The sequence below is a fragment of the Bombina bombina genome, chromosome 3 (genome assembly GCF_027579735.1).
Source record: "Bombina bombina isolate aBomBom1 chromosome 3, aBomBom1.pri, whole genome shotgun sequence".
Lineage (NCBI taxonomy): Eukaryota > Metazoa > Chordata > Amphibia > Anura > Bombinatoridae > Bombina > Bombina bombina.
Window position 1 is genome coordinate 180,219,213 of NC_069501.1, and position 23,822 is coordinate 180,243,034.

A 23,822-nucleotide genomic window follows, 5' to 3' on the forward strand; every position below is an offset into this window, starting at 1 on the left:
TTCATCTTTTTATGCATTTTAATGTCGTTTTGAAATCAAATTAGTATGTTTTCATGCAGTAATATGTAGTTTTGATACAATTATTAATAGTACGATACCAACATTTGTGCATTTTATAGGATAAAAAGGGTTTTGTAAACTTGTACCCAAAAGGGACTTTGTACTTTAAAATGACCCTTCCTTGTATGTGTTCCCACTGATCCATTTAACTGCAGGAGTGTATGAAATTGTTTTCAAAACAACCTTTTAACCTTTATTTTGTCATCTGAAATAGCTCCTTTTAAAAACGCCAACTATACTGAAAATAGTTACTGCAGTATTGGTTATAGAAAAATAATTTAAACAAAAGGCAGTAGAAGAAATAAAGCTCCCAGTTGGGGGGGGGGACGTTTCTGCAGCAGTTTTGAATACAATTAACTTTTATCAGGAACTTGGCTGGTTACATTGTCCATTTAAAAAAAATAATAATGTGTTTTTCCATCTTATTTAAAGCAAGGAAAACAACAGCAGCATAGAGTCCTGCATGGGTTTCTCCTTTTGTACTTAACTGCCAGTTTAAAATGATCCTGTGAATTCTGGATGTAATCTGCAGTATTGGATGTGGCCAGTTCAATATTGTTAATCAGTTCCCCTTGTTCCTCTACTAAAAGGAAAATATGTAAAAATAAATCTTTTAATTCCTTTATCTGATTTTCTAAGTTCATCAGCTCCTTGTGCTTCTGTTCAAGCTCTGATAATTTAACTTTAGTGATCTTAACTTCTGTGAGTAAGTTCTCATTGAAAACGTCCCATTTGCCTTGTTCCAGCATTTTATTCACTTCTTGTTCAGATACCTCTTTTCCGGCCACCTCTAGTTGTCTTATAATGAATGTTCTACATTTGAACTGCTTGAGTGTGATTGTTTCATTGTATTTCACCATAATATTCTGAAAATGTCTGTAGAGAGCGGCCTGGTGAGCCTTGAGAATCCTAGTGAGGTTTGATGATGGCTCTGTTTCCTGTTCCGCTTTTTTTACATGCTGAGATAAAAGTGCCAAGCGCTTGCTTATGTTCTCTGCCTGTAATTTAATGTCTTGTGTAATGTTACATTCACTCTTTAGTACGCTAAACCTTCTCATGGTGGACACAAGGGTCTTCTGCTGCTGCCCAAACCTTGTCACGTTTTCGGAAAGTTCCGTCAGTTCATTTTGAATTTTACGGATTCCAAGTAAATAGCCCTCAAGGATGGGCTCTTTCTCGAATAGAACAGCTTGTTGCTTTAGTTCGCCCGGTTCATCATCTTCCTTTGAAGTAGATTCTTTTTCCCCGGCTAATTCTAGTTCTTTTGCCTTCTGCTTTAGTTCCTCCAGGCGATCTTTCATCCTGTCACTTTATTCAGCCAAAATAAGTCATAAATAGTCTGAAAATATAATAAAGAGATATTATTAAAGTATTTTTTTATGCACAGTGTTATCTGCAATTGCAAAAATATACAAGTACAAAGTAAACCATTACAATCATTTCAAACTAATTTAAACTTTACTTTGTGTAAGTAAAAGTTCTAATGTTTTAGGGACATGCACACATGCACTTTAAAAGCCTATTGAGTAGGAGGGGCAGTGTACTGTAATTTTTGTTTAAACTTTCTTTTAAAGTGGATTTTATTAATTTGGTTGCAAATAACTTCTTTACCTTTATTTTGTCATTTGAAATAACAATACTTGTTTTGGCTGTCTTCCCAACTATGCTGAAAATGTCATCGCCTAAATACTGGTTATTGAAACACTGTAAACAGGAAGGTTTAGAAGAAATTCCATCCCAGTGGGGGTAGGACAGAGAGGAACTAAAAATATTCATTTTCCACTGTCCTCTCTAAGTACTGATCTTTTGAGTATAGAGTGAGAGATAAGATAATGACAACTTTGTGTATTTATAGATAAATAAGGGAATCACAATCCTAGTTGGAGTGGGACAGAGTGCAACTAACCTGTTCATTCTCCATTATCATCTGTAAGTATTGTTCTTTGAGTGCACAGTGCGATGCATATCTACAGTATATATGTATGTGTATTTATAACATAATTTATGCTTACCTGATAAATTCCTTTCTTCTGTTGTGTGATCAGTCCACGGGTCATCATTACTTCTGGGATATAACTCCTCCCCAACAGGAAATGCAAGAGGATTCACCCAGCAGAGCTGCATATAGCTCCTCCCCTCTACGTCAGTCCCAGTCATTCGACCAAGAATCAACGAGAAAGGAGTAACCAAGGGTGAAGTGGTGACTGGAGTATAATTTAAAAGATATTTACCTGCCTTAAAACAGGGCGGGCCGTGGACTGATCACACAACAGAAGAAAGGAATTTATCAGGTAAGCATAAATTATGTTTTCTTCTGTTATGTGTGATCAGTCCACGGGTCATCATTACTTCTGGGATACCAATACCAAAGCAAAAGTACACGGATGACGGGAGGGATAGGCAGGCTCATTATACAGAAGGAACCACTGCCTGAAGAACCTTTCTCCCAAAAATAGCCTCCGAAGAAGCAAAAGTGTCAAATTTGTAAAATTTGGAAAAAGTATGAAGCGAAGACCAAGTTGCAGCCTTGCAAATCTGTTCAACAGAGGCCTCATTCTTAAAGGCCCAAGTGGAAGCCACAGCTCTAGTGGAGTGAGCTGTAATTCTTTCAGGAGGCTGCTGTCCAGCAGTCTCATAGGCTAAACGTATTATGCTACGAAGCCAAAAAGAGAGAGAGGTAGCAGAAGCTTTTTGACCTCTCCTCTGTCCAGAGTAAACGACAAACAAGGAAGAAGTTTGGCGAAAATCCTTAGTTGCCTGCAAGTAGAACTTGAGGGCACGAACTACATCCAGATTGTGTAAAAGACGTTCCTTCTTTGAAGAAGGATTTGGACACAAGGATGGGACAACAATCTCTTGATTGATGTTCCTGTTAGTGACTACCTTAGGTAAGAACCCAGGTTTAGTACGCAGAACTACCTTGTCTGAGTGAAAAATCAGATAAGGGGAATCACAATGTAAGGCTGATAACTCAGAGACTCTTCGAGCCGAGGAAATAGCCATTAAAAACAGAACTTTCCAAGATAACATTTTTATATCAATGGAATGAAGGGGTTCAAACGGAACACCCTGTAAAACGTTAAGAACTAAGTTTAAACTCCATGGTGGAGCAACAGCTTTAAACACAGGCTTGATCCTAGCTAAAGCCTGACAAAAGGACTGGACGTCTGGATTTTCTGACAGACGTCTGTGTAACAAGATGGACAGAGCTGAAATCTGTCCCTTTAATGAACTAGCTGATAAACCCTTTTCTAAACCTTCTTGTAGAAAAGACAATATCCTAGCGATCCTAACCTTACTCCAGGAGTAACCTTTGGATTCGCACCAGTATAGGTATTTCCGCCATATTTTATGGTAAATCCTTCTGGTAACAGGCTTCCTAGCCTGAATCAGGGTATCAATAACCGACTCAGAAAAACCACGTTTTGATAAAATCAAGCGTTCAATTTCCAAGCAGTCAGCTTCAGAGAAGTTAGATTTTGATGTTTGAATGGACCCTGTATCAGAAGGTCCTGTCTTAGAGGTAGAGACCAAGGCGGACAGGATGACATGTCCACTAGATCTGCATACCAAGTCCTGCGTGGCCAAGCAGGTGCTATTAGAATTACTGATGCTCTCTCCTGTTTGATTTTGGCAATCAATCGAGGAAGCAGCGGGAAGGGTGGAAACACATAAGCCATCCTGAAGTTCCAAGGTGCTGTCAAAGCATCTATCAGAACTGCTCCCGGATCCCTGGATCTGGACCCGTAGCGAGGAAGTTTGGCGTTCTGGCGAGACGCCATGAGATCTATCTCTGGTTTGCCCCAACGTCGAAGTATTTGGGCAAAGACCTCCGGATGAAGTTCCCACTCCCCCGGATGAAGAGTCTAGCGACTCAAGAAATCCGCCTCCCAGTTCTCCACTCCCGGGATGTGGATTGCTGACAGGTGGCAAGAGTGAGACTCTGCCCAGCGAATTATCTTTGATACTTCCATCATTGCTAGGGAGCTTCTTGTCCCTCCCTGATGGTTGATGTAAGCTACAGTCGTGATGTTGTCCGACTGAAACCTGATGAACCCCCGAGTTATTAACTGGGGCCAAGCCAGAAGGGCATTGAGAACTGCTCTCAATTCCAGAATGTTTATTGGAAGGAGACTCTCCTCCTGATTCCATAGTCCCTGAGCCTTCAGAGAATTCCAGACAGCGCCCCAACCTAGTAGGCTGGCGTCTGTTGTTACAATTGTCGAGTCTGGCCTGCTGAATGGCATCCCCCTGGACAGGTGTGGCCGATGAAGCCACCATAGAAGAGAATTTCTGGTCTCTTGATTCAGATTCAGAGTAGGGGACAAATCTGAGTAATCCCCATTCCACTGACTTAGCATGCATAATTGCAGCGGTCTGAGGTGTAGGCGTGCAAAAGGTACTATGTCCATTGCCGCTACCATTAAGCCGATCACCTCCATGCATTGAGCTACTGACGGGTGTTGAATGGAATGAAGGACGCGGCATGCATTTTGAAGTTTTGTTAACCTGTCTTCTGTCAGGTAAATCTTCATTTCTACAGAATCTATAAGAGTCCCCAAGAATGGAACTCTTGTGAGAGGAAAGAGAGAACTCTTCTTTTCGTTCACTTTCCATCCATGCGACCTTAGAAATGCCAGAACTAACTCTGTATGAGACTTGGCAGTTTGAAAGCTTGAAGCTTGTATTAGAATGTCGTCTAGGTACGGAGCTACCGAAATCCCTCGCGGTCTTAGTACCGCTAGAAGGGCACCCAGAACCTTTGTGAAGATTCTTGGAGCCGTAGCCAATCCGAAAGGAAGAGCTACAAACTGGTAGTGCCTGTCTAAGAAGGCAAACCTTAGATACCGGTGATGATCTTTGTGGATCGGTATGTGAAGGTAAGCATCCTTTAAATCCACTGTGGTCATGTACTGACCCTCTTGGATCATGGGTAAGATTGTCCGAATAGTTTCCATTTTGAACGATGGAACTCTTAGGAATTTGTTTAGAGTCTTTAAATCTAAGATTGGCCTGAAAGTTCCCTCTTTTTTGGGAACCACAAACAGGTTTGAGTAGAACCCTTGTCCTTGTTCCGACCACGGAACCGGATGGATCACTCCCATTGTTAACAGATCTTGTACGCAGCGTAGAAACGCTTCTTTCTTTATCTGGTTTGTTGACAACCTTGACAGATGAAATCTCCCTCTTGGGGGAGATAATTTGAAGTCTAGAAGGTATCCCTGAGATATGATCTCTAGTGCCCAGGGATCCTGAACATCTCTTGCCCAGGCCTGGGCGAAGAGAGAGAGTCTGCCCCCTACTAGATCCGGTCCCGGATCGGGGGTTCTCGGTTCATGCTGTCTTTGGGGCAGCAGCAGGTTTCCTGGCCTGCTTGCTTTTGTTCCAGGACTGGTTAGGCTTCCAGCCTTGCCTGTAACGAGCAACAGCTCCTTCCTGTTTTGGTGCAGTGGAGGTTGATGCTGCTCCTGTTTTGAAATTCCGAAAGGGACGAAAATTAGACTGTCTAGCCTTAGCTTTGGCCTTGTCTTGAGGTAGGGCGTGGCCCTTACCTCCCGTAATGTCAGCGATAATTTCTTTCAAACCGGGCCCGAATAAGGACTGCCCCTTGAAAGGTATATTAAGTAATTTGGACTTAGAAGTAACATCAGCTGACCAGGATTTTAGCCACAGTGCCCTGCGTGCCTGTATGGCGAATCCTGAGTTCTTAGCCGTAAGTTTGGTTAAATGTACTACGGCCTCCGAAATGAAAGAATTAGCTAGTTTAAGGACTCTAAGCCTGTCCGTAATGTCGTCTAGCGTAGAGGAACTAAGGTTCTCCTCAAGCGACTCAATCCAAAATGCTGCCGCAGCCGTAATCGGCGCGATACATGCAAGGGGTTGTAATATAAAACCTTGTTGAACAAACATTTTCTTAAGGTAACCCTCTAATTTTTTATCCATTGGATCTGAGAAAGCACAGCTATCCTCCACCGGGATAGTGGTACGCTTAGCTAAAGTAGAAACTGCTCCCTCCACCTTGGGGACCGTTTGCCATAAGTCCCGAGTGGTGGCGTCTATTGGAAACATCTTTCTAAATATTGGAGGGGGTGAGAACGGCACACCGGGTCTATCCCACTCCTTAGTAACAATTTCAGTTAGTCTCTTAGGTATAGGAAAAACGTCAGTACTCGCCGGTACCGCAAAGTATTTATCCAACCTACACAGTTTCTCTGGTATTGCAACAGTGTTACAATCGTTGAGAGCTGCTAAGACCTCCCCTAGTAGTACACGGAGGTTCTCCAATTTAAATTTAAAATTTGAAATATCTGAGTCCAATCTGTTTGGATCAGAACCGTCACCCACAGAATGAAGCTCTCCGTCCTCATGCTCTGCGAGCTGTGACGCAGTATCAGACATGGCCCTAGCATTGTCAGCGCACTCTGTTCTCACCCCAGAGTGATCACGCTTGCCTCTTAGTTCAGGTAATTTAGACAAAACTTCAGTCATAACAGTAGCCATATCTTGTAATGTTATCTGTAATGGCCGCCCAGATGTACTAGGCGCCAAAATATCACGCACCTCCCGGGCGGGAGATGCAGGTACTGTCGCGTGAGGCGAGTTAGTCGGCATAACTCTCCCCTCGCTGTTTGGTGAAATTTGTTCACATTGTACAGATTGACTTTTATTTAAAGTAGCACCAATACAGTTAGTACATAAATTTCTATTGGGCTCCACCTTGGCATTGGAACAAATGACACAGATATCTTCCTCTGAGTCAGACATGTTTAACACACTAGCAAAAAAACTTACAACTTGGTTATAATCTTTTTTAGCAAAAAAACGCACTGTGCCTCAAAGAGGTACTAACGATTAAATGACAGTTGAAATAATGAACTGAAAAACAGTTATTGCATCAAACTTTAAAACAACACAACTTTTAGCAAAGGTTTGTTCCCATTAGTAAAAAACAACACTAATTAAATTTGTACATAAGAAAACAAAACAACGTTTTTTATACACAGTCACTATAAGAATTCTCACAGCTCTGCTGAGAGAATTTACCTCCCTTCAAAGAAGTTTGAAGACCCCTGAGATCTGTCAGAGATGAACCGGATCATGCAGGAAATATAAAAGTAGCTGACTGGAATTTTTTGATGCGTAGCAAAGAGCGCCAAAAACGGCCCCTCCCTCTCCCACACAGCAGTGAAGAGAAACGAAACTGTCACAATTAAAGCAAAAAAAAAACTGCCAAGTGGAAAATAATGCCCAAATATTTATTCACACAGTACCTCAGCAATGTAAACGATTCTACATTCCAGCAAAAACGTTTAACATGAGAATAGTTATTAAAAGGATTAGTGACCTTTAACACAGTAGTTCCGGTGAAATACCATCCCCAGAATACTGAAGTGTATACATACATGTCATTTTAACGGTATGGCAGGCTTTTCTCATCAATTCCATTCAGAAAATAAAAACTGCCACATACCTCAATGCAGATTCATCTGCCCGCTGTCCCCTGATCTGAAGCCTTTACCTCCCTCAGATGGTCGAGAACAGCAATATGATCTTAACGACTCCGGTTAAAATCATAGTAAAAAATCTCTGTCAGATTCTTCCTCAAACTCTGCCAGAGAAGTAATAACACGCTCCGGTGCTATTTTAAAATAACAAACTTTTGATTGAAGTCATAAAAACTAAGTATAATCACCATAGTCCTCTCACACATCCTATCTAGTCGTTGGGTGCAAGAGAATGACTGGGACTGACGTAGAGGGGAGGAGCTATATGCAGCTCTGCTGGGTGAATCCTCTTGCATTTCCTGTTGGGGAGGAGTTATATCCCAGAAGTAATGATGACCCGTGGACTGATCACACATAACAGAAGAAATATATATATATATATATATATATATATATATATAACATTTTACAGTACACTGTAAGGGGGCATATATGAATTCTTGCCTGCACTGATCAAACAATCACAGTGTAGAATGCTGCAGAGTAAAGTTTTAGAATCCTGTATACAGGGGGAACAAAATAGTATGTTTACTGTTAAATTAAACATTTCGGGCCCCATTTAAAGGGACAGTCTAGTAGTCAAATTAAACTTTCATGATTCAGATAGGGCATGCAGTTCTAAACAACTTAACAATTTTCCTTTTTTTTATCAAATTTGGTTTGTTCTCTTGGTATTCTTTGTTGAAAGCTAAACCTAGGTAGGCCCACATGCTTATTTCTAAACCTTTTGAAGACCTCCTCTTATCTTAGTTCATTGTACTTACTCCCATGGAGTTATTTAGAGTCTTTACTGATTGGCTGAAATGCAAGTCTGTCAAAAGAACTGAAATAAGGGAACAGTCTGCAGAGGCTTAGATAAAAGGTAATCACTAAGGTAAAAAGTATATTAAAGGGACACTCAGGTCAAAATTTTAACTTTCTTGATTCAGATATGCAATTTTAAACAATTTACTTCCATTAACAAAATGTGCAAAGTCTTTTTATTTTTACTTGCGATTTTTGAGCCACCATTTCCTACTGAGCATGTGCAAGAATTCACAAAATATATGTATTTGGATTTGTGATTGGCTGATGACTGTCACATGATACAGGGTGGGTGGAAATAGATAACTTTGAAATTTGTCGGAACAAAATAATCTACTACTGCATTTGAAGTTTAGACTGTGTTATTGTATTGTGTTTTTATTATGTATTTGTTGATTATGCAAATCTACCATATTTACTGGTCCTACAATATAACCATGTTGTATATGCAAAACTGGGGAATAGGTAATAAAGGGAATATCTATGTTTTTAAACAATAAATATTCTGATGTAGACTGTCCCTTTAAGTAGGTGCGGGAACATGCCTGCCCATGGTCGTTGCCAGTGATGCAGTGTATTTTGCTGTAATTTTTAAGATTATTCAAGAACTTGTGAGAGCAGGGGTTGTCAAAGACCCTGGTTAGATCAGTACATGGCAATTTAACTTGTACAGGTTGGAAAGTGGCATTAGTCATTTGTAAGAATCGGTGTTTAACCCCTTAACAACCAAGGACGTACCAGGCACGTTCTACAAAAAGTGTCAGTTAACGACCAAGGAAACATAGAAACATAGAATTTGACGGTAGATAAGAACCAAAAAGGCCCATCAAGTCTACCCATATTACATGTTACTTTTTCCTTAGGCTAGCCTTATGCATGTCCCAGACATTTTTAAATTCCTTTACAGTCTTTGTGTTTACCACCTCAAATGGAAGTTCATTCAATGAATCCACCACCCTTTCTGTAAAAAAATGCTGCCTTAAATTTCTCCTGAATCTGCTACCCTCTAACTTTAGAGTGTGACCCCTTGTTTTGGCATTTATTTTTTTGTGAAAAATGCTTTCAGCTTCTATTTTATTAAATCCCTTCATATATTTGAAGGTTTCTATCATGTCACCTCTTTCCCTTCTATCCTCTAAACTATACATATTTAGATCATAGAGTCTTTCTTTGTACGTTTTATATTTTAGACCATGTACCATTTTAGTAGCCCTCCTTTGGACAGCTTCTAGTTTATGTATATCTTTCTGAAGATATGGTCTCCAGAACTGTACACAGTATTCCAGATTTGGTCTAACTAATGATCTGTAAAGTGGCCTGGCACATCCTCTGGGGTTTCAAGCGCTGGAAGCAACCGCTTTCAAGGTATTGCAGTGATGCCTTGACATTTAGGCATTACTGCCGTACCCTTTTTACCCACAAACGAGAGAGAGCATAGGTCAGCGATAGAGCCGATCGTTGGTGGGTGGAAGCCATAGCAGGGAGGCGGGTGGGCGGCCCCCGGTTCCGGATCCTGTGTCCCGCAAATGTACGCAATTGTGCAGGAGCGAGTATGAGGGCGGGCGCACACACATTACATTGATATTCAGTAATCAGATGTATGGGAAATAAATGTTGGGAAAGGGATCTGGGAGGGGGAGGGGGGTAGAGAATTGAGGGGGGGCAGTTACACTACAGAAAAATTATTTTTTAGCGATTCAGCAAACTGGGTACTGGCAGACAGCTGTCAGGACCCAATATGGTGGCATATAGGTAGAGGGGGGAGGGTTAGAGAGCTGTTGGGGTGGGGGGTCAGGGAGGTTAGGGGCTATGGGTAGGGTGACCATATTTCCGCTTTAAAAAGGGACACATATGAAAAATACATATGTCAGGGTTCTTATACAAAACATTTCTTTAAACAGCCCTGAAAACAGCCCCGACATATGTATTTTTCATATGTGTCCCTTTTTAAAGCGGCAATATGGTCACCCTAGCTAAGGGGGATCCAACACTTTAGAATAAACATAAAAAAAGCCTTTTATTATAGTTCTGCCAGTACTTAAGATGGCGGTGACAATTGTGAGGTGGGGGAGGGAAGATAGCTGTTTGAGAGGGGTCAGGGAGGGATCAGGGGGTGGGATTGGGATGTGTCAGATGGGAGGCTGATCTCTACACTAAAGCTGAAAAAACCCTACAAGCTACCTAATTAACCCCTTCATTGCTGGGCATAATACAAGTGTGATGTGCAGCGGCCTTCTAATTGCCAAAAAGCAACACCAAAGCCATATATCTGCTATTTATGAACAAAGGGGATCCCAGAGAAGCATTTACAACCATTTGTGTCATAATTGCACAAGCTGTTTTGTAAATAATTTCAGTGAGAAACCTAAAGTTTGTGAAAAAGTTTTTAAAAAAAATTGATCGCATATGGTGGCATGAAATATACCAAAATGGGCCTAGATCAATACTTTGGGTTGTCTACTAAAAATATATATATATACATTTGAAGGGTTATTCAGGGATTCCTGACGGATATCAGTGTTACAATGTAACTATCGCTAATTTGGAAAAAAAAAAGGTTTGAAAATAGCAAAGTGCTACTTGTACTTACTGGAAGCCTGTAACTGCAAGTAATTAAAGGGATACTAAACCCAATTTTTTTTTTCTTTCATGATTCAGATAGAACATGTAATTTTAGGCATCTTTCTAATTTACTCCTATTATCAATGTTTCTTTGTTCTTTTGCTATCTGTATTTGAAAAAGCAGGAATCTAAAATTTGGAGCCGACCCATTTTTGGTTCAGCACTCTGAGTAGCGCCACCAATCGGCAAGGGCTACTCAGGTGCTGAACCAAAAATGGGCCGGCTCCCTTACTTATTCTTGATTTTCAAAAAAAGATACCAAGAGAACAAAGAAAAATTATTAGGAGTAAATTAGAAAGTTGCTTAAAATCGCATGTTCTATCTGAATCATGAAAGAAAAAAAATTGGGTTTAGTATCTCTTTGATTACTTGCAGTTACAGGCTTCAATGACCTCCAAAGATGCATCCACAGCTTCAAATGGGAAATATAGTTTTAGGCTAGTGTCCTTTTTAAAACAAAGCCTGTTATTGCCTTCCTTTGGTGGAATGTGATAATCATTTGATAAGAAGGATTGTGTTTGCTTTTGGATCACCCAGTACTGTTGTGACTGTTGTGTAAACACATTCCTTCTTTATCTTGCCAAAATGGTTTCTACAAAACACACACTTTCTTTTAAACTTCCTGGGTTTTGTTTTGTTTTTTTAAATTTGTAAAACACTGCACAGCTCCCCATTCCACACTGGAAAAACAAACATTAAATGACGTATCCCATCAACTACCATTTTTTTTTTATTACATCTAAGGTCCAAACTGTGTATTGATGAGCCAACATTATTTTTGTAAGCTGTCTTGGAAGGTTTATGCATCTTGGTTAACGGGACAGTAAAGTCAAAATTAAACTTTCATGATTCAGATAGAACATGCAATTTTAATCAACTTTCCAATTTACTTCTGCTATCAAATTTTCTTTGTTCTTTTGGTATCTTTTTTATAGAGTAAAACTAGGTAGGCTCATAAGACCCCGGAGTGTGCGTGTGTCTTTAGTACTCTATAGAAGCAGTCTTTTGCAACATTGTATAATGTTAAGGGGTTAACCTCAAATCACAAGCCATACCCTGCTCAGGAACATCTCCAGTGTGGGACATAAATGACCTCTGTTAACAGGTTATGTGTTTGTAAATGCATAGGCCTTGTTACTGTTGCAAAAGTATCTCCATTAACCCTTTCACTGCTGGGCCATTTCATACCCCCTGTGCTAGATGTGTTTTTTGCTTTGCCTTCATTGCACTTTTTTTCTGTGAGGTAACCACTCAAATTATACCTCCTTTTTTTTCAGCAGACCAAGCATTTTTAGAAAATAACTTTTGCAGAACTATAATATGAGAAAATGGCTCCATATTAAGAGCAAAGAAATAAAATACATTTTTGTGTTGTTTGATGTGGTATGTATAAGAAATTGCAGCATAGGAGTCATGTTCTAAATTAAAGAACCTAAAAAAAATGTAACAAAAAATGAGAGGTATTTGTCATTGTTGTGACAATCAGCTGAGAGCGGGTGGACAAAGGACCCATCATTTGAAAGACCAGGAATACTGCTTTCAATAAAGGGGTCACAAGTTTATGTATTGTGGGGTCAACATAGGGATACCTCACCCCCCCCCCATATTATTCTGTATGCTTATGGTTCTGACAGGTGATCATTGTTAACGCAGTGGCCAGCAGATAAACGCCAGACATGTGTCTCTATGAGTGTCGTATGTATTTTTTTTTCTGTGGGTCTCTCTGTGAGGGTGTGTGCATATGTTTTTGTGTGTTTTCTGTAGATGTCTCGGTGAGGGTGTGTGCATATGTTTTTGTGTGTTTTCTGTAGATGTCTCGGTGAGGGTGTGTGTATTTGTCTTTGTGCATTTTCTGTGGATGTCTCTGTGAGGGTGTGTGTGTGTCTGTCTATGTGTGTTTTCTGTGGATGTTTCTGTGAGGATGTCTGCATATGTATTTGTGCATTTATTTTCTGTGGGTGTTGGTGTGTGTGTGTGTGTGCATTTTCTGTGGGTGTCTGAGGGTGTGTGTGTATTTCATTGTGCATTTTCTGTGGGTTGGTGTGTGTATATGTATGTCTTTGTGTATTTTCTGTGGATGCCTCTATGAGGGTGGGTGTGTATGTCTTTGTGTGTTTTCTGTGGATGTCTCTGTGAGGGTGTTTGTGTGTGTATTTATGTCTGTTTTCTGTGGATGTCTCTGTGAGGGTATATGTATATGTCTTTGTGCATTTTCTGTGGGTGTCTCTGTGAGGGTGTGTGTGCGTATGTATGTCTGTGTTGTTTTATGTGGATGTTTCTGTGAGGGTGTGTGCATATGTCTGTGTTTTCTGTGGGTGTCTCTGTGAGGGGGTGTGTGTATGTCTTTGTGCATTTTCTGTGGGTGTCTCTGTGAATGTGTGTGTATGTCTGTGTGTTTTCTGTGGATGTCTTATTGAGGGTGTGTGTGTGTGTGTATGTATGTCTTTGTGTGTTTTCTGTGGGTGTCTCTCTGTATGTTTCCTTGAATCATTGGGTGTATGTGCAAGTTTTTTTTTTTGTGAGTGTGTGTGTCCATTGTCTGTTCCTTTTTAGGACATTTTGACCATACTACCGATTATTCACATCTTTCTACAGACTTTGAGACTAATGAGACCTTTACAGAAGTCACCAATCCACCTTTAAATGATTGTTTAGACAGTCTAGGGCCCTTCCTTTCAGCTACTGCATACTGTTGTCATCATATAGTTTGCATTTTCCTTGACAAAAAGATAATCAGAACTCCATATTTTATCTTGTAAATCTCCTTTTTTGAAAAAACTGTAGCTACATCATTACTTGTCAGGTCAATGTAAACAAGTGCTGGGTGTCTCTTTTGGTATCTGTGTCTGAGATTGATAATGAGATTCTTTGACAACTATTTTTATGATCAGTCTTACCGATTAGTTGTTGCAGCCCTAGTGTGTTTCTTTGTGTGTCTGCTTGAGTGTCTATATGTGAATCCTTATGTGTGAGTGTGTTTCAGTGTATGACTGTATCTTTGTGTTTGTGTGTTACTACCTTTACAACATTTGACTACACTTAAGAATAAAGTGCATATACGTTTGTCACTTGGTCAAAAATTGCACATGTCAAAGAGGGGGGGGACTGATCAATGGATAATTAAGGGGGCCCCTGGGGCTGGGGGCCTGGGCTGATGGTGGTTACAGGGGGGCCTGGGCTGATGGTTACAGGGGGGGGGGGCTGGGCTGGGACTGATGGTAGTTACAGGGGGGCCCTGGGACTGATGGTAGTTACAGGAGGGGCTGGGACTGATGGTAGTTACAGGGGGGGCTGATGGTAGTTACAGGGGGGGGGTCTGTAAACCCCCATCAGCCCTGGGCCCCCCCTGTAACCACCATCAACCCCAGACCCCCCCTGTAACCACCATCAGCCCCAGGCCGCCCCCCCTGTAACCACCATCAGCCCCAGCCCCCCCCCCCCCTTGTAACCACCATCAGCCCCAGGGCCCCCCCTGTAACCACCATCAGCCCCAGGGCCCCCCCTGTAACCACCATCAGCCCCAGGGCCCCCCTGTAACCACCATCAGCCCAGGCCCCCCCTGTAACCACCATCAGCCCAGGCCCCCATTAGCCCCAGGGGCCCCCTGTAACCACCATCAGCCTCAGCACCCCCACCCTGTAACCCCCATAAGCCCCAGGGTCCACCTTGTAACCCAATCAGCCTCAGCACTCCCATCCTAAACCCCCATTAGCCCCAGGGTCCCCTTTGTAACACAATCAGCCTCAGCAAGCCACCCTGGCTGTAACCCCCATTATTAGCACCAGGGTCCCCTGTAACCCCCATCTCAGTCACAGGGCCCCCTCCCCTAACCCTAATAAGTCTCAGCACCCCCCTCCCCCCGGCCGGCCTGCAAGCAATATCAGCCCATCTCTCTCCTACTCTAGTGCAGAATTCTTGTGCTGCAGCCTACAGCCGTCACCGGTCTGGCCTGTGTCTGACTGAAACTGAGCCTAGTGCCAGCCCATACCAGATACCAGGCAGTGGAGGATATTGTGCAGTGCCGGTTCAGTTATGGGCTGAGTCTCACCTCTGTCTGCTTGTCCACCGTCCACACTGATCGGCTCTGTCTAGGCTCTACTTCTGAGTTTAGGGTGTGTGTGACTGCTCCAGTGAGCGGCAAAGTGGGGTGGTCACGTGATGGTGACGTTGAGGGTGCTGACGTTGCTGCCTGACCGCGCAATACGAGATTGAGATAGACGACAAATTCAAGGAGGAGAGTCAGGAATGGCACACACGATTGCGCTAAGCAATGCTGCAGCTGCTGCGCTCTAGGTGGCAGTGTGCGCTAGGCGGCTGCCTAGCTTGCCTAGCGGGAGCGCCGGCCCTGGTTCCACCACTGCTTTTTTTTAATGTTAGTATTGTAAAACCAATAGCATCTGTGTGTTAGTTTACTAAGTTTCATCAATGTAGTTAGTTAAGGGACATTGTAGGGGGAAAACTTCTCTAATTCATTACAAATGTTTAATGCAGTCATTTAACGGGGCTTTGCTTGACAAGCTCTGGAGTTTTTATAATAAGGTTCATATGAAGGGCATGTGAAAGTAGACTTCAGTTACTATATAAAACTTGAAATAGTTTCTTCTTTCCAAAGTTAAAAAAAAAAATGACTTTTAGGTCAAATGATGACATATATTAGACCATTACTTTGCAATGCAATGTAATCTAGCATAATATAGTAAATGGAGAGCAGACTTGTTTAAATAGAATCTGAAAATGGGCGTATATGAAAAGTGCAAGCATTTTACAAAGAAAGAGCATGCAAGTTTATACAGATTTCTAATTTGCTTCAGTCTCTTGATATCCTTTGTTGAAATGCATATCTAGATAGGCTCAGTAGCTGCTGATTGTTGACTGCACATAGATGCCTTGTGTTATTGGCTCACCCATGTGCATTGTTATTTCTTTAACAAGGGATATATAAAAAGAGAAGCAAATTAGGTAATAGTAGTAAATCGGAAAGTTGTTAGAAATTGTATTTTCTATCTGAACCAAGAAAGAGAAATTTTGGGTTTCATGTCCCTTTAAAGGGATATGAAACTCAAAAATGTTTCATGATTTTCTAACTTTCTAATTTACTTCTATTATCAAATTTGTCTTTGTTCTCATTGCATCTTTTGTTGAAAAACTGTGACAAAAGCTTAGGAGCTGGACCATTTCTAGAGCACTATATGGCAGCAGTTTTGCAAGAATGTAATCCATTTGCGCTTTGTGGTAGTGCATACTTTGGGGTGCAAGGGTCCCTTTTATAGCTTTAGGGTACTGTAACAGGTGATTGTCCTTTCTATGACTATCAATTGCTATTTAAAGGAGTATGAGACTAATAAACTGATTATGGGCAACCTTTTCTTTCATTTGAGGAGTATTGGGTATTGTATGTGTATTGTGTGCCGTCTTTGTGGCCACTATCCCCCATACAGTAACTACATTAGGTAGGTGATTGGCATTATTACTTCACAAAAGAAAATTATGGAGTTTCATATCCCTTTCAAAAGACATTTGTTTTTAAAGAGCCATAATAGTTGACAAATTACAAGCTCTAATTCACATCTGAGTCGTGCGATTAGTGTTTTTTGCTCAGGCTCAGCGGTACTCTGCGGGTCAAAAACTGTATTTTTGCTGTGTGTTTTGCTCTTTGCGGTGGGGGGGGGGTAAACACAGTAAAGCAGGGTCAATAGTCAAAAAACTATATTCTCTAACAAATTAGAGCATTTAGGTTTTTTTTACATTTATGGCCCTTTAAATATCTAGCCAGTAGTCAGTTAAAATGGCTAAAAGAGAAATGAACAGCACCATCTATGGATAAAATGTATTCACTGCATATATTTTTATTTAATAATTTTAATATAAATTGCCTACTTTCTGCTTCCTACATACTGCTACAGTGCAAACAAACAATAGTATCCGTGTGCATTCCAAAAAGTTAGAAGTAGATCATGCAATTAGCAACGGCTTCTGCATGGGTGCCAATAGCTATATAAAGTACAATGCTTCTTTAGGATTTATACAGAATTGTAATATTTACTAATGCCTTATGTATGTCAATTGTTAAAGGGTCATTCAACACTAAATAAATGCTAGTTAGATTGATGCATTTAAAGAAAAGATTACTGTGAGAATAACAAGTATTTTGCCAATACTGTATGTAAACAGCTAATGAAACTTTAAAAAATACATCTAAGTGTAAAGTGTCTATAAAACAATGGGAGCTGCCATGTTGTAACTTGGGTTACCGTCTCTGCTGTGACCAATTAGGGATAGTTATAAAAAGGTTACTATAGTGTACAGCCAATGGCTGTGTGGAATATAACAGTGTTCTGCACTTCTATTTCTAACACGAACTGTAAAGCTCACAGTTTCAGAATGGTATTACAGGAAAAGGGGACAAACTAAATTAATGAAAGTATATTGCAGAGTTTTTTATATAACCATTTCAAAGAGTCTAATGTCCCTTTAATACTACATAATATGGATAGGGATATTAAACACTTTGAGATGGTGGCATAATAATAAATCGTATCTATAAAAAAACCAAAAAACTTGTTTATTTTGCCTGCTTTTCCTGAAATTTGAAATTGTGAGCATTTCAGTTCCTGTTAGAAATGGAAGTGCAGAACACTGTTATATTGCACATAACCATTGGTTGCACACTCTAGTGGCCTATATTTATAACTGTCCCTAATTGGCCACAACAGAGAAGTTAACCTAAGTTACAACAACATGGCAGCTCCCACTGTTTTATAGACTCAGACTTTACACTTATTTTGTCAATATTTAAACAAATAATGAAACTTTGAAATAACAGGTAGGTGTTTTTTTTTTTTTTTTGTTAGACTTTTCTTTTAATGTATCATTCTATCTAGCATTTATTTAGTGTTTAATGTCCCTTTAAAGCCAGTTAGGGAAAATGTATGTAGCAGTGTGCATTTTCATCTCAAAAAAATTAGAAAATCCACAATTTTCAGAGCTACATTAGACAAAAAAGGGTAAAATAATAAGTGATGATAGTTTATTGCAAAGTTGTTTTACTAAACATAATTATATATTTTATGTTAAAATCTCAGTGATGGTAAACTTTGTAAAAGCAGATCCGCTTTATATTTGTCAAAGCAGAAGCATAAAAGTTATGTAACCTCAGTATTTTAGTTAGAGCAGCAGCAGTCCCTTCTATACTGTCTTTTTTTTTCTATAAAACGCAACAGCCAATAGGAAGCTGTGCCACAGTTCCAGCCAATTGAAGCTCTGCACTCCTGGCCTGTGCTAGAGAGACAAAGAACGCAGAGCTACAACCTTCAATGGGATGGACAGCACAGCTTCCTATTGGCTGTTGCGTTTTATGGAGAGAAAAAAACTGTATAAAAGAGGCAGCTAGCTACTGCTGACAAAACTGAAACACAGAGGTAAAATAAATTAGTTTAAAATAACTTTTATGCTTCTACTTTGACAAATATAAGTGTACATATGTTGTTCTTTAAAGGGCCATAATACCCAAATGTTTAAACACTTGAAAGTGATGCAGCATAGCTGTAAAAAGCTGATTAGAAAATATCACCTGAACATCTCTATGTAAAAAAGAAAGATATTTTACCTCAAAAGTTCCTCAGTAGCCACCTCCCATTGTAAAGGATTTCTAAGCAGCATTTTAGTGTGTTTGTCCTGGGACATCTGAAGGGACTAGCATCGTGCACTCTCATATTATTTCACCAATCAGGTAAAGGAAGCTTACTATGAAATCTCATGAGAGTTAAGTGAAATCTCATGAGATCACAGTAAGAGTTCATGACCTCAGCACTGCTGATGCTGATTGGCTGCTGTTCATTTCTTCATTTTTTTAAATTTGTTTACCTGCAGCTGGGAGCAGCTGAGTATAACTTTTTACACAGAACTTACTCTGGTGAGCTGAGGAGATTGTGAGGTAAAATATCTTCCTTTTTTACATAGAGATGCTCAGGTGATATTTTCCTGTCAGCTTTTTACAGTTATACTGCATCAGTTTCAAGTGATTTAGCATATGAGTATTATGTCCCTTTAAAGGGACAGTTTACCCAAAAATGTTCTCCCCTTTAATTTGTTCCCAATGATTCATTTTTCCTGCTGGAGTGTATTAAATGGTTTACAAGAAGCTCATTTACCCTTATTTCGGCATTTGACATAGCTGATTTAGCCTGTGGTATACCCACCTTTACTCAAAGTTTCCTGACTTATATCCAGGCTATTGACAGGCAATGTAAACACAGCCAGCAGAAAAAAATCACACTCCCGGTGGGGTGTAGAAGAGACTACTAATAAAATAACTTTCCATTGTTCTCTCTAAGTATTGGACTTTGGTTTACAAACAGATATAAGATAAGGAAGCAAATGTGTGTACACAAATTGATAGCATGATGAGATATTTTACCTGCGAGCTCAACCCATTTCAATAGGCTGTGGTTTCAAAGCACAAAACCAGCAATTTCATATACACAAATAAACCTAAAATGCAATTTATCATACATTCTATACTCTGCAGCTAATATAACAAGTCAATAGGGTAAAAACTATTTTACTGTATACTATCCCTTTTAATGTTCTGGCATCTGCTTTAGCAAAGTTTACCATCACTTAAATCACTTGCAGGAAGGATCATTTTATTTAGTTCTAACATGAAACCTGCTTAGATACAAATACAGAGTTTCTGTAAGAAAACCAATATGCATGACACTGATGAATACACAGAACACAAAGCGCTTATGATTTAGGGTTAGTGGCATATTGCAGGTACTAGTGAATACTATTTACCCAAGAAACTTTACTCTGTCAATATTCTATGCAACTGTAGGCAACCATCTGAGGGACATAACAACAGATTCTGACTAAGGTCACTGTATATCTAACTAAAAGGACATGAACCCCAAAATATTTATTTCATGATTCAGATAGCGCATACAATTTTAAACAACTTTCCAATTTACATCTATTTACTAATGTTTCATTCTCTTTGTGTTCTTTGTTGAAGAAGCAGCAATGCACTACTGGGAGCTAGTTAAAGGGACAGTATACACCAATTTTCATTTTAACTGCATGTTATAGACACTACTATAAAGAATAATATGCACAGATACTGATATAAAAATCCAGTGTAAAACTAGTTAAACTCTAGTTAAAAGGTTAGCTGGAACACCCACTGCAAGTGGTTCTATAGCAAACAACACAGCCCCCCCCCCCCTTCCTCTGCATATGAAATGATCATTTACACAAACAGGAGCAAGCTGGAGTAGGTATACATCAGTATTCTGCTAAATCTTTGGGGCTTGGTTAGGAGTCTGAAAATCAGCACAATGTTATTTAAAAATAAGCAAAACTACACTTTTTTCTAAAAAAATACTGTATAGGCTATGTAAATGTATAATCTACAAAACATTTATGCAAAGAAAAATCTAGTGTGTAATGTCCCTTTATTGCACTTGGCGAACCAATTACATGAGGCATAAATGTGCAGCCACCAATCAGCAGTTCTTGTGCCTACCCTGGTATCTTTTTTTTTTTTTTTAAACAAAGAATACCAAGAGAACAAACCAAATTATATAATAGAATTAAGTTGGAAAGTTATTTATAATAACATTCTCTATCTGAATCCTGAAAGAAAAAAATTGGGTTTTATTTCCCTTTAAGTAAAAGTAATGCATAATACAGTTGTTAACACCAATATACATTCAAGATTTACTGTTTAGTTAGATTTTGATCAAGTTAATTAAACTCCTTGATTTAATTTTATGCTAAGATATTTATTTTTTTTGCAAACATGCACGTGCGCATATATATATATATATATATATATATATATATATATATATATATATATATATATATATATATAATGTTTGTGTGTATATTATAAAATTACAAAAAAATATATAAATTTTTATGATCACTTACGCTATTAGAATGTGTGCAGAGAAAATTATATTCTTGTATTGTTTTCTTTCTCTTTAGAAAGCTTTAGTATGGGCAAACACGAAGACTATCCAGGTCCGTTCTCTGCATAGACTAACTTCTCTTAGTCCTATTAACTAGTTGCCGTTTAAGCTAAATGGTTTTTTCAGGTCCTTGGTTGTCTTTTTAAAGTGTTAATTACAATTTGTGTTTATTAGAAGCCATTTTTTAAGATATTTTTTTTTTTTTTTAAATATACAATTTTTATGTTGAGCCGTACCTTAAAGGGACATTTTTTTCCCATGCTCCCAATGATCTATTTTACTTGCTGGTATGCTTTATATTGTTTACAGATAACTCCTTTACCTTTTATTAAGTTATCTCAAATAGCTTATTTTGCCTGTTCTATCCCCACCTATATAGCTTAAAGGGACACTGAACCCAATTTTTTTCTTTCGTGATTCAGATAACGCATGCAATTTTAAGCAACTTTCTAATTTTCTCCTATTATCAAATTTTCTTCATTCTCCTGGTATCTTTATTTAAAAAGCAAGAATGTAAGTTTAGATGCCGGCCCATTTTTTGTCGAAAACATGGGTTGTTCTTGCTGATTGGTGGATAAATTCACCCACCAATAAACAAATGCTGTCCAGCGTGTGAACCAAAAATTGGCTGGCTCCTTAGCTTAGATCCTTGTTTTTTTTTTGTTTGTTTTTTCAAATAAAGATAGCAAGAGAACGAAGAAAAACTGATAATAGGAGTAAATTAGAAAGTTGCTTAAAATTGCATGCTCTATGTGAATCACAAAAGAAAAAATTTGGGTTCAGTGTCCCTTTAAAGAAAGCTACATAAACAAAAAGGTTTAGAAGTAATCATGCTCCCAGTGGGTGGTAGGACAGAAAGATAATACAATGTTAATTTTCTATTTGTTCTCTCTAAGTTTTGGTGTCACTTTGTCTAGAGATAACGTAAGGAAGGTTTTGTATAAATGCAGAGAAATAAGCTAATGAAGTCTGCTCTACCAGGAAGCTCAGCCCGTTTCATTAGGTTGTGGTTTCAATTACCAGAAACAGCTGTTTCATATACAAAAATATAGCTAAAACAAAAATTTCCCATACATTGTATATTTTGAAGCTGATATAAGAAGTTATTGTAAACACATTAAGGTGAAGGCATTTTTACAGTACACTGTCCCTTTAAGCCGTGAAAGCTTTCTTTGAGGCTGAATAGAATTGCTGTATCCAAAAATTACTCCTCCCCTGTGATATTCACTTTTCTTTCCTAGTAATCAAAAATGTGCAGTTTACAGACTATCCATTGTATGCACAACTACGTGGATATAATATACGTCACAAAAAAACATTCTAGCACATTAGTCAGTTTTTTTTATTTTTATTTAGAGATAGAGAGAGAGAAAATAATATATAGTTAGCTGTGGCTGATGCATTTGCCTATGTCTTTGGTTAATATTGTTTCATATAGTGCACATATATTTTTAAAGTGTGCTAAATACTTAAATGAACAATACAATCACCTTACCTTCTGGTCTTTTGGTGGTATGTCCCAGTGTTTGCACCAACTGAACTATATTATACTTCGTGATAAATGCAGAGATTTTAGATCCAATAATCCTTGCTGTGTTCTGTTGCTTATCCTCTGAAGCAGTGAATGGTTGGATGAAGCACAGTCAGGTTCATGTGAGCTAATGCCACATTCTTTCCAGTGAGTTCAAATCTTGTTCTGCTTGTTGGAATCAATGTATTTATTCTTGAGGCGGTTCCTTGATTTGTCCACACCCCTTCACATTCATTATCACAAATACACATAGAAAGCATTTTACTGGTTTTACAATTGAAAGAAATTCTATTTGAAATATAGCTTTACCTTGTAGTTATTTAATTACCAACATGTATACGCAGTGAACAACTGTTTTTTTATTTTTTAAGAGTTGGCTTTTTATTTTAAATCTAATAAATAAACTAGACCGGTTTAGTCACTTTGTTTACTGGCAGTGTTCTAATTTTTCATCATAAAGTTTAGCCATTAGTTGAACAGTAAAACGTTTGTCTTCAAAAGCAGGATTATTTGCCAGATTTCTCTGTTCTTAAACAAATAGAAGTTTACTGTAGGTGCGTAATGTATACACTGACTTTCAGTATGTGGCATTAAAAATATTTGGTAGTCTGAAACAGGTTCATTTTCATTCCAACGGTTTATTTTTTTATTTTTTTAAATACAATACTTGGTCAGAGAAGACGAGAAATCTTAGACTAATACTAAAATATTCTGCCATTATATTGGATCGATATCAACAGAAAAAAATAGGCGACTTTACATATTTTCCACGCTATAGTACAAACGGGTTTTTGTATTTGTTGCAAAAGCAATAACAAAAATATTTTTTGTAACATTTGATGCACTGCTGTGCATTTCATTTACTGTTTTATGATCCTTTAAAGTGAAGGTCAATTTAGATGAATCGGTGCCCGGTTTTTAATAAACCTATCAAAAACAAGGGCACTTTAATTCATCAAAATTGACATTTCACTAGTTTTCTTCAAATACTTACCTTTTAATCCTGACAGCCGCTGCAGCGATTCCTCCGCCTGTCGCAAGCCCTCTTCGCAGGTCCAAAATGACAAATCTGGCTTCCTCCAATCACAGCGTTGCCTCAGGCCATGATTTCCCCGGGAGAAGCCTTGGTTGGGGGAAGCCTCTGATGTATGAAGAGGCTTCCGATGGCCAGGGTTATCACTGGAGCGGCTGTGAAGATTAAAAGGTAATTATTTGAATAAAACAAGTGAAATGTCAATTTTGATTCATTAAAGCAGTGTTTTTCAACCAGTGTGCCGTGGCACACTAGTGTGCCGTGAGAGATCCTCAGGTGTGCCACGGCAGACT

General features: G+C 39.0%; 2 protein-coding genes across 2 annotated transcripts in view; one reads left to right on the forward strand and one right to left on the reverse strand.

Moving 5' to 3' along the window:
• On the reverse strand, positions 1 to 22,613 carry LOC128653008 (syntaxin-19-like). Its single transcript, XM_053706040.1, has 2 exons — positions 22,461 to 22,613; positions 1 to 1,399 (listed from the first exon to the last, which is right to left on the reverse strand). The coding sequence occupies exon 2, from the start codon at positions 1,359 to 1,361 to the stop codon at positions 483 to 485; it is 879 nt and encodes a 292-aa protein (XP_053562015.1). The 5' UTR covers positions 1,362 to 1,399; positions 22,461 to 22,613; the 3' UTR covers positions 1 to 482.
• Positions 1 to 23,822, forward strand: part of LOC128653007 (ADP-ribosylation factor-like protein 13B) — a gene marked incomplete in the record, with an annotated part of 226,677 nt that overhangs the window by 29,788 nt on the left and 173,067 nt on the right.